The sequence below is a fragment of the Panulirus ornatus genome, chromosome 58 (genome assembly GCF_036320965.1).
Source record: "Panulirus ornatus isolate Po-2019 chromosome 58, ASM3632096v1, whole genome shotgun sequence".
Classification (NCBI taxonomy): domain Eukaryota; kingdom Metazoa; phylum Arthropoda; class Malacostraca; order Decapoda; family Palinuridae; genus Panulirus; species Panulirus ornatus.
In genome coordinates, this window is record NC_092281.1 from 18,453,110 (window position 1) to 18,464,718 (window position 11,609).

Genomic DNA, 11,609 nt, shown 5'->3' on the forward strand with positions numbered 1-11,609 from the left:
TCCATCTCTCGCACTTTAGTATTATACAACCTTTGAGACCCATATATGCTGTTCACGCATAGTTTTATTACCCAGAGTAACCCATTCATCCACTATTTTTATTCTATAAAAGTATTCTCGACATATTTTCTAACAAACTTCTTCCTAAAGTTCATCTTATGGTTTCTGGTTGTTCTGTATTTTGCATCTTTCTAAGAAATGATCTTCAACTTGAGTGTGTGTGTGTGTGTGTGTATGTGTGTGTGTGTGTGTGTGTGTGTGTGTTTATTGTCATATGTGGGAGACAGTGGTCGAGATGATTGTCGTGTGTGGTGCTACCAAGAAGTGTAAACAGTGACGTACTTACTGCCATAGGCTATAGAAACAGTCTGCGTCTTGGCACCAAGAGGCACAGGATAGCTTCTCATGTGTTGACTGAAGGGCAGAAGGAAAGACTATGGTACACTGTACTGCTGGGTTACACTTTACGTTGCCATAGTCGTATACTGGGAAGCAGGTTAATAAAACGTATAGCGTGTTGATGTTTGAATCATTTATAGAACTGTAGCAGCTGCTGTGTTCCTTGCTAGTCTAACATAGACACACAAACACACACACTAGATAGTTAATAGATGGTAATGATGATATTCCACCGTATAGGTTGGTGGAGCACTGATAGCCCGGGGCCGGGTTCAGTGGTAGATGACGTGGTCGTCGGGGGCGGCGGCTGCCGCTGCTGCCTGTTGCTTGAAGGTCCTGAAGAACTCAGCCTTGGCGGCGGCCACCTCTGGAGTGTCGCCCACAGGGCCGGTAGCACTGTAGGCGGGTGTCCCATGGGCAGGGGCACCATAAGAGTGGGTGGGGGTGTAAACAGGTGAACTGTAGGAGTGAGAGGGGGCAGCGTGGGTGACGGCGGGGGCGGCGTGGCTGACTGCGGGGGCGGCGTGGGTGTAACCAGGGGCACCATATTGCTGCTGGCCGCCCAAGGAAGACAGCTGGTCCTTGTAGACTTTGAAGAAGGCATTGCGAGCGGCGGCGACCTCCTGGGTGTCGGATACGGGGATGACTTTGCCATTGACGCCGGCGGGGACTGTCGCAGCCACGGGGCCTGTCCACTTGGGCTGGACGGGGGCGGCGGCGCCGTGGGGATTGTAGGCATGGTTGTAGGGCTGGTAGGTGGCGGAGCAGACGCCCATCACCGCAAGCATAACCTGTGGGTGGACAAGATGACACCACAAGTCATCACGTGATGGACGGTAGCAACAGCAGGAGGACATGATGCAATGTTCCGCATTACACGAAGACCAGATCGCGCCAACAATGGCCCGTCTTAAAAGAATATTTCCATCAAGGATTTTGTGTGAAATGTCAAGGTTCTGGAATTCATTCTTATTTGTTATTTGTACGTTGTGAAAAATATACGTCTGCACCGCAACCGCGGTAATGAGGCGGAATCTTTCGTTTTCACGACAAAGTTGGTTTTAAAGCCACCGTGGTCTCTCATGGTGTCAGGGATGACGGAGTATTGTATCATTACGCTTCATGTCAGTTCAGCAGTCAGCCCAGTGGCTGCAGCAACTGCTCTCCGATTTAGCTTGGCTACACTAATGCCTTTATGAAATGTTCATATTTGCAGAATTCACGTTTCATTGCATCCTATAACATTAGGAAAAGTATATTCACGATACAAAACTAACCAATGAAATTTGAACACAGAAATGTCACTGTCAACATCATTGACCCTAAGATCTTTAGAGATGATCAGGCAATCACATTTTTAGATAGTGTTTCGATAATGTCAAAGGATGAGTGTTTCCCGTTGAAGGTGGGTCCGCGTTCGAGATGCGTGATGTCACCGGGGCTGTTTGATCTGTTTATGGACTCGATGGTGAGGGAAGTCAATGAAAGGGTCATGTAGCCAGGGGTGGGTATACGCTCTATTAAGGATGTGAAGCCATAGGCGCGAATCAGTTGCTGTTTGCAGATAACTAGGCTTTCTTAGCAGACTTAAGAATGAATTGCAGGAACTGGTGATAGACAGAGTCTTGGCAGGTGTGAAAAAAGAGAACGGAAGTAAGGCACTGACGTGCAGCATGGTGAGGGATCATCATGGTCTGGGTGTAAGTTTAATTGCAGTGAACCCTGAAGAATAGTTAGTGATTTAAGTACCTGGAATTGGCTTTGGTGGTGGATTGCAACACAGGGGCTGAAAGGAGCCATAAAAGGTGGAAGAAGGGACCAAGGCCGTAGGTGCATTAAGGAGCGTATGGCAGAATAGGTCATCGCTTGTTAAGGCAAACATGGGTATGGTAGTCCCAGCAGTGTTGTGCGGATGTGAGTCTGGAACGCAAGAGAAAGAAGGATGGTGGAGTGATGGAAATCAAATGCATAAGGATGGAGTGGTGGCGGGGGATCATGTGAGTAAAAAAGTTAGTGTAGGAAAGACGTGTGATATCAAGGATAATGCGACTGAGAGAGCTGACCAGAGTGATGAGGTGGCAGAGCCATCTGATACATAGAGAAAGAATGACGAAGAAGGTCTTCGTGTCCTGGGGTGGAGGGAGCAAAGGTGATGGGGAGGCCGGGAAAATAATGGAAACATGGAATGAAGGAGGCTTTGAGGCATCAGCCCCTGAAATTTCAGTAGGGCGAGAGGCGTGCATGGGATAGAATAATCCAAGTCGATTGGGTACGTTGGGGGGAGACGTGCTGCCAGTGGACTGAATTAGGGCAAATGAAGCGGTGAAGGTAAACGAAATGATAGTCTCTGGGATTTGATTATGGATAGTAGGGGCTGGTTTCTGTCCATTATACATGACAACTAAAATAAATGTAGGCTATAGGGAATAAGGAAAAAAGTTGATCTCGAAAAGAAATCGCATCAAGTTAGTATACGAGTTCATGAGTATATTACCAAGATTCTCTTCATATCTATAGACATAAGATCGTATACAATAGCATCGAGTGATTGTACTTTCGTATCGTTGAGTTTATTGCACTGCAATTACCATTACTATCATCATTGTTATCATGAAGATATCTCTATTGTACCGCAATTATGATTAAGATTATCATTGTTATTATGAAGGTATATGAAAATGGATATCTTTAAAAGTATAGTTAGTTGAATACGTAAAGAAAATACTGATAAAATCCAGTGATTAGATATTGAATTATTCAGTTATTCGACACACCGCCTGCCTAAGATATTTCTAGTCAATCGCAATCATTCTAACCTGCACATTTACTATAAATCTCAGACACATTAAACCAAACTGTGAGCTTTGTATAGTTACCAGAGTCCTCATGATGGCTTGTGTGAGTGTCTTTGTGAGGTGGGGAACCAGACTGTGCTGTGTGAGGCTCCTTCCTCACTATTTATACCCCGCCACAACCCTGACTGACTCCCTCACTCCCATGGTGTGGTCATGTGCCTTTGTCCCTCACACCCTTTGTTTTATGGTCTTTTATTTCAAACTGACCTCTCCCTCACGGACCTTTCCTTCCCAGTTTCATATAATCTTTTCATTCTCGTGTTTATTGGTTGATTTGGAGAGATCTCTTGTAGGTCGTCACCTGCAGGGGAGTTTTTGAGCTGCAGGACCTCCAGATGGGATGAGAACGATAGTGGATTTATAATAAGAAATGGAAAGCCTGAAGTGTGTTTTCAGCTCGAGAAACGAAACCTGCGTGAGAGATATCAATGTGATCTACTTTGTTGATTGTAGATTGTACTGGGATTCATATTTTCGTCTGGTAAGTGTGTGTCTTCAAGACAACACTTCACTCAGTAGCAGGGGAAGGATGAGCGCCAATGAGATTCGAGGCTCCTATGCTGTTTACAGTCCAGCTTGTGGAAGTAATGGATAGGAAAAGTTTGTACATGTATATACTGTAAATCTGACTTATTTGCATATACATACTGTAAATGTGAATCCTTTGTAAAGTATATACTGTAAATTTGAATCTCTTGCTAACGGAGCATCAACATCTCAGCTGATGTATACGATGCGAGCAAGTGTACACCAGAGTTCCTTCATGTATGGCATCACATCCGTACACTCAGCACACGGTGCAATGTGGTTCCAGAGAAACACCATTAAAGGCATCGATTTCGTAGCTATGAACTGGGATCCTTTTTTTTTTTAACCTCCATGGCTGAGGTTAGTAAAAGATACATTTATCTGGGCGGACGGTATACCATTATAGGTTAATTATTATAGTGCGAGGAGTATCACGGAGTATCTGAACTATAAGCCAGAGTACAGAATGACGAGAGTGGGTTTCCTTTTGTGTCTGTATTGTCATGATTATCTTCCTCTGACGTCGAGAAGTCCCAGACGAACATAGAGACCGTCACTACAACTTTAACTCTGTGTGTCCATCTTTATAGATAACGCAATTGCGAACGCATCTACCCAGGTTGTATGGATGTAAAACCAGACCAGAGAGCAGTGATATCTTACACTGATCACCATTATAACAAGGCATTTATTATATACATATATATATTTGCTATCTTACCCTGTGATAAGGTATAGAGTGTGTATCAACACTCATTTCTCCCAAGACGAGTCACGTAGACATGCTGGACGACATGAACAGTCTCTCTTAGACATACCAAATTGTACACAGGCATTATAAGTAACCGTTCACATCAACCAGTCTATAGACAGACATTCTATGCTGTCCTTTTCCCAGGTACCCAGATTATAGGTAAACCATGTTGGTCAGTCTTTCCCACCCACCCAGATAACTAACCACAAGACAGTACAAACGCGACACCCACCCTCTCCCTCGCCCTCCATGCCGCGGCCCAGCCAATCACAAGCCACGATACAGAACGTCTGTGGTTATAACTATCTTAACAACACCAACAACGTCCCGCGCACCAACAACCTCCTGCTTCGCCAACTCTGCTGGGGAAGGGGATGGGAAGGAGGAGGGACCCTGATGGTTGGAGACGGGTGATCAATGGAACCATCTTTACTGAGACAATGTATGTTGTCGCCCGTCGTTACAGAACAACCGTTACGTTGGGCTTGACAATGTATGTAGGGTCATTAGGTAGTCGTAGGCTTGCAGTGAACGGCACCACGGCGCACAACCCTCGTAGGAAATGCCTGTTAAGAAACGAATTATAACCTCTGACCTTCACATAAGTTGAAATCGAGGACAGATGACCTTACCCCGTTCATCATCACTACCAACCCATTTTCAGGGTTCATCATGACTACCAACCCATTTTCAGGGCTCATCATCACTACCAACCCATTTTCAGAGTTCATCATCACTACCAACCCATTTTCAGGGCTCATCATCACTACCAACCCATTTTCAGAGTTCATCATCACTACCAACCCATTTTCAGGGTTCATCATCACTACCAACCCATTTTCAGAGTTCATCATCACTACCAACCCATTTTCAGGGTTCATCATCATTACCAACCCATTTTCAGACTCTATTCTCTAAAAAAAACGCATCGTAGCACAATCGTTTGAATCCATGTATGAATATACAATCAAGTTACGCGCATAACATCAAGAAACAATTGATGTTCATATCAGCTATTCATTCTCAGTTTCGTATTGCTGTCAATTCATTTGTTGATCTCTCCTGCAAGAGTGACGTAGTTCCGTAATTTTCCTACAGTGTTTGGGTTCAAGTCTGCCAAAAATATGATGTCCCTGTTAGGAGTAAATTGTTGAGGACTAAATTGACCATTGTGTGGGATACGAAGAGGGGAGGGGGGATAAAAAGAAAAGAAATAAAAGAGAAATGTAATCCCGGAAGCGAATAGACGCGAAGATAACTACGTCGTCCTTTCCACGAAACCTGGTGAGGGAACAGATCACAAAAAAACGAATCACAACCGAAGGAAAAGTGTTCCTACGCGTCTTCAGAGACACATTAGGAAAAAGGAGAAGGAAAAAAACTGAGAGAGAGAGAGAGAGAGAGAGAGAGAGAGAGAGAGATCCTCTCGTTTCACATCTCTCAGCCTCTGTGACATTTTATTGTCCGTCTCACACAGTTAACGGTTGTCCACGTTTAAGACAGTGTAATATCACTGGGAGGTTACAGGGCAGTGAAATCGAGGTGTAACCTCAGACAGGTTACCGTACTCTTATCAAATTTCAGGTACATAGCTTTTAAAAGAATCTTGTAATAAAGAATGAACATTTAGGTGTTTATATATACTCGCATGTGTATAAAAGTTCAGTGTCTATATCGATAAAAGTCTTATACGATACTTTATAAGCATAATACGACTCGCTTCTTTGATATATCAGTAACGAAATAGATTTCAAAATCAAAGTTCTCCTTCAAGGTGACCTACGTCTGTGTACATTAGAGATATACAACGATTTCTAAAGATAATTTTGAAGAGGAAGCGTGACTGGGCACTCAGTTCAAGTCGAAAGGTAAATACATTAAGTGGTAGAATAATGAAATACATCACTTTGCAATGCAGGGATACGGATAATATAAGACACAGAGACAGAGTCTCTGTCAAGGAACGAAGAGAGTGAGCGAGATAGGTTGCGTTGTGACACATATAGTGAGGGAGTGAGGGAAGAGTCTCACCCCCCTCACACAGCCATCATCATGAGGACTCTGGTCACTAGCTATACCTCCTCGCGATGTGTCTGGTGTGTGTGAGGGAGATGTGTGCAGAGTACGTGACGATGAAGATTCATGAGAAAATCCTATACAAAAACGCACCAGATGATGATGGCGAACACAGAGCAGTAGAACAACAAATGTGAAACATTTCTTCGAAATCCGATACCTGAGACTGATCCTTTAAATCCTGTACAAAAACGCATCAGATGATGATGGCGAACACAGAGCAGTAGAACAAGAAATGTGAAACATTCCTTCGAAATCCGATACCTGAGACTGATCCTTTATTATAAGTATAGATAATTGCTATAAACGGATCGTAATATCATTATCATAATCTATACAAGGAAAAAATATTGCTTTCGCTATATATGATTCCATATAATGTATATTTATACATCCTGTATAAAAAGGAATTCGATTCCTTTATACATCCTGTATGAAAAGGAATATGATTCCTTTATACATTCTGTATAAAAAGGAATTTGATTCCTTTATACACCCTGTATGAAAAGGAATTTGATTCCTTTATACACCCTGTATGAAAAGGAATTTGATTCCTTTATACATCCTGTATGAAAAGGAATTTGATTCCTTTATACATCCTGTATGAAAAGGAATTTGGACACATTTTTTGTTTCGATCTTGCTCTAGACAGCGCCATCGCTGATCTTGGGCAACTTGAGGCGACACATTGCCTCAACAGTAACTATCTACTTATAGCAGCTGATGTTAACGTGCCATCTAGTACAGGTTGCCCCCTCACAGTTACCGGGAAATTCAACTCACACATCCCGTTCCTGAGGACGATTGGATTACCTGGGTATATATATATATATATATATATATATATATATATATATATATATATATATATATATATATATATTTTTTTTTTTTTTTTTTTTTTTTCATACTATTCGCCATTTCCCGCGATAGCGAGGTAGCGTTAAGAACAGAGGACTGGGCCTTTGAGGGAATATCCTCACCTGGCCCTCTTCTCTGTTCCTTCTTTTGGAAAATTAAAAAAAAAAAAAAAAAAACGAGAGGGGAGGATTTCCAGCCCCCCGCTCCCTTCCCTTTTAGTCGCCTTCTACGACACGCAGGGAATACGTGGGAAGTATTCTTTCTCCCCTATATATATTTATTACAGTTACTCCACCTCTCTCATCCAGGGTGAATCACCACCTCTCATATTCTATGACGTCTCTACAACCATATCTTTTTTTCGTCTGTCGTGCTGTTTCTCCTCTGTCTCTATACGTTTTTTTTTCTTTTTTTTATTTTGGACGCTGCTGTCTTGAGGCGTCTCCGTGTGCATCTCCCCCCCTCATAACACCTGGACTTACGGGAACGAGGGTGACTGCTGCTTCCCGTGGTTTCAGTGTTGAGACTTGACACCATACGAGGGGGGTGACCGTTATGATGCCTCTCTTTCCTCGTAGTGCAAGTGTGGAATTCCTCCTCTTCCGTCCTTTGTCTCTCCTTCCTCATATACGCCGTCTCACCTTTTAAAAAGCCGAGTCTGCAAACAGACGAGAAGTTCAACGTTCAGCATTGTTACAGATCTGACCACCACCTGTTCATCTTGCCTTTCACCCCAGATGACCGTGAGTGGAGCATGCTTTTGCTCGTGTTACGTCGGCCACTTTACGATTATATAACGTTTCATGACGATAAAGATATTTCACCCAGTGTTCTCTCGTAATGACAGAAGTTCTCTGTATGTAGATTTGTATAAGATATTCCACTTGAACGTTTGAAACGTTATTCTATAACAGAGATATATTAATCTCGGACGCATATCTGAGACATCAAAACCCAGTTTGTGTAAGATAGTCGACTTTAGCATCATTTGCCACTAGAGGCAGTAATATTGACGCTATATATATATTACTAATATCAAGGAAATCTTAAGTTAAGGAGCCAGCAGTTTCTTAAAGCAAGCAGCTGTATTCTAAATCTTCCTAATATTTGTTCGGTGAGAATATTCCATCCCAGATAAGCCTTGTGGTCTACCCCTCGCTGAGGGTTTATATTTTAGTAAGAGTGAGATCTGACTTCTCGTGGGCGCAGCAGTCTAAGTTCTTATTCAGACTGGGAGAAAGATCCTCACTAAACTGATACCCCGAGATGCTGTGCTCACCAATCATTTTCACACTGGTGTCACTTAAGATTAATTGACCTCAATAAATCACATTAGGAAATAAAAATATACAAACCCAGAGACATCGTTGTTAAATGAGCATACTGACAAAATATTAATGTGTTCTCCGCCGAGATTTATGATCGTTTGGGCGCCAGTCAGGGAAATGTGAGTGAAGATGCACTGGAGATAATCTCGCTCGTTTTATTAAGACAGTAGCGCGATGCACGACAGGGAAAGCTGAGGTTGACGTAGGGTTGTGAGGGAGAGGCATGGTCATACACAGCAGAGGCGAATGGTTCAGGATTACGGAGAAGGGAAAATTTCGTGGAAGGGAGGCTTACTTGGAAGGGAGGATTACGTGGAAGAGAGGCTCACTTGGAAGGGAGGATTACGTGGAAGATAGGCTTACTTGGAAGGGAGGATTACGTGGAAGGGACGTGAAGAGGTACCTGCGGCAGGGGAGGTAGGTAGGAGGAGGTGGAGGTTTGGGTATTGCAATGATACATTACTGACAGACGTGGTCTAGCGAGGTAGCAGGCTTACAAGAAGCAGTTCTTCACTGCAGCTTGAGGGAACTTCTTTTACTAAATGACAAATGATGATAATCAAATATTTACACCCATAAGAAGAAAAAAAAAGAAAAAGCCTTGGACCCGGCCATTAATACCTGTTGGATTTGTTCTAGTTTACCTTCATAGTTCAAAGTTCAAGACAGCGTATAAATGGCTCCGATATCTCACAAGTCTTATACAAACACAAAAAAATGTGAAAGCTGAAGGCGAAACACGCGATTTCAAATTCCATTCGCGTTAGCACGGGTTTCCGGCACAAGATCTCCCACTTGAGGGTGACATCAATTGTCAGACCTGAGACAGACATAGCAACCTTTTTTGGGAGGTCGTGATGAAATTCCGAAAATTGAAGAAGTATATAAAGTTAATCAGATATTTGGTCGGTCTTGAATTACTCCTTAGTTCATATCCTCACTCTTTTATTGTTGTGTTTCCCAGCACTGGATTTCTTATATATTTTTTTCTGAATAGAATTTGCTTTTAGGTTAAAATTGAAGGATGTTTATACGGGGTGCGCGTCTCGGCAATATAGTTGGCGAGAGAGATTCTGCCGTCATCCGACGTCTATTCTAGCCAGCACTGTTGGCAGAATGATGATCTTGTTTTAAAGCAATAGGTCTCTACTGATTGAGATATGTTACTCTGATAACTCGTTAGTATTCGCTCTGTAAACTCATGTATTTGGCAGCACGAAGGCTTATGGCTCTCCTGTGTTATGAATGTGTGTGTGGAAGTAATTTGGGGGAGTAGTGTTAAGTCGCATTGCTGCTCATCATTGAAATTTATTGGGTGATTTTCCTTTCTCTGCATACACGTAAATGATCCATTTGCTAAATCAACGTAATGTGATTTACAGAACGTAGTCTGATTTACAGAACGTAATATGATTTACAGAACGTAGTCTGATTTACAGAACGTAATATGATTTACAGGACGTAGTCTGATTTACAGAACGTAAATCTAATTTACAGAACGTAACGTGATTCACAAAAGGTGATCTGATTTACAGCCGCTGGGCTCATTTGTATGCGTCATCATGAAGGACAGTAGCTGCCGCTGCCAACTGCCTCGTCTAAGACCAGAAGAACTCAACCTTGAAGGCGGCCCACCCCTTGACGTACGTGGACGGTGGATGTCGTGGGTAGAGGAGGAGGAGGGAGGACATGAAGTGGATGGTAGATGTCGTGGGTAGAGGAGGAGGAGGGAGGACATGAAGTGGATGGTAGATGTCGTGGGTAGAGGAGGAGGAGGGAGGACATGAAGTGGACGGTAGATGTCGTGGGTAGAGGAGGAGGAGGGAGGACATGAAGTGGACGAGAGTCGCGTGGGTTTAGGTGAGGCCGGCGGTATGGATATGTGCATAAGGAAGAGGTGGGGAACGAGCCGCACCACCACCACCAACCACCGCCATGTCAGTGGCCGTTCACTTGGTCCTGGTGTGATAGGCCTCGAGTCGAGAATTACGAGCGGCGTCGACTCCATCAGTGTCGGACATAACCTTGACGCGGGCGCCGACCGTCCACGGCGGCCCGCTGTAGTAAGGCCATATAGGGAGGGCGAGCAGACTGCCATCACTTCCAGGTCAAGTGAGGGAGAAGTTGTGTGTGCCAATCTTTCGCTCAGATGAAATCTAACCACCGCTCGTCACACTAACATCTTACGTTAGTCATCAAAAGCATCCATCTGTTTTAACGGTATCAAATAATAATAAAAGATTACGTTGATAAATTCTTCCATTATAAGTATAGAAATGAAATATTGAAAGATGTGAACTGGGTATTACCTAATCCCTAAGAAGTGGGTTCTAATTCGTGTAGATTTTGTCTGTTTCTGCTGCATTATTCGCTATACAGTTCTCACTCATTACTACACAGACTCCACATGAGTGTGAGGTAGGCGCGAGACTGTACTACATTTCCTGAATCACTAACTCTTCAAGTTTTGTGTCTCGGTGATGGACAGGATACGATACTACACTGACTGTGTGAACAAATGTGAGGTGAAGTAATTTGATCCCTTGTGATTAACATCCTCGTATGACAACTAAAGACGCTCAGCATATTTTCTGAGAACATGTTATGATTTTTAGTTCATTTCGATGTCATTCCAGTGTCTATTGATTTTCCTTACTAAAGTCCCTTTAAACCTACAATAGCTAATCTGTAATTCTAAAATATAATGCGAAGCTTGTCGCATGAAAAAGGCAATGTCATTACACTTGTCTAAAGAGAAAGTCTGTTAGAAAAAAGAGGCAAGCAACAGTGAAAGTTATTTCGGTTTTC

The 11,609-nt window shown here is 43.0% G+C and overlaps 1 protein-coding gene across 1 annotated transcript; it reads right to left on the bottom strand.

Moving 5' to 3' along the window:
• Window positions 1-517: 517 nt before the first annotated feature.
• On the bottom strand, window positions 518-3,366 carry LOC139766601 (cuticle protein CP1876-like). Its single transcript, XM_071695459.1, has 2 exons — window positions 3,276-3,366; window positions 518-1,190 (listed from the first exon to the last, which is right to left on the bottom strand). The coding sequence occupies exons 1-2, from the start codon at window positions 3,285-3,287 to the stop codon at window positions 672-674; spliced, it is 531 nt and encodes a 176-aa protein (XP_071551560.1). The 5' UTR covers window positions 3,288-3,366; the 3' UTR covers window positions 518-671.
• Between the last annotated feature and the right edge of the window lie 8,243 nt (window positions 3,367-11,609).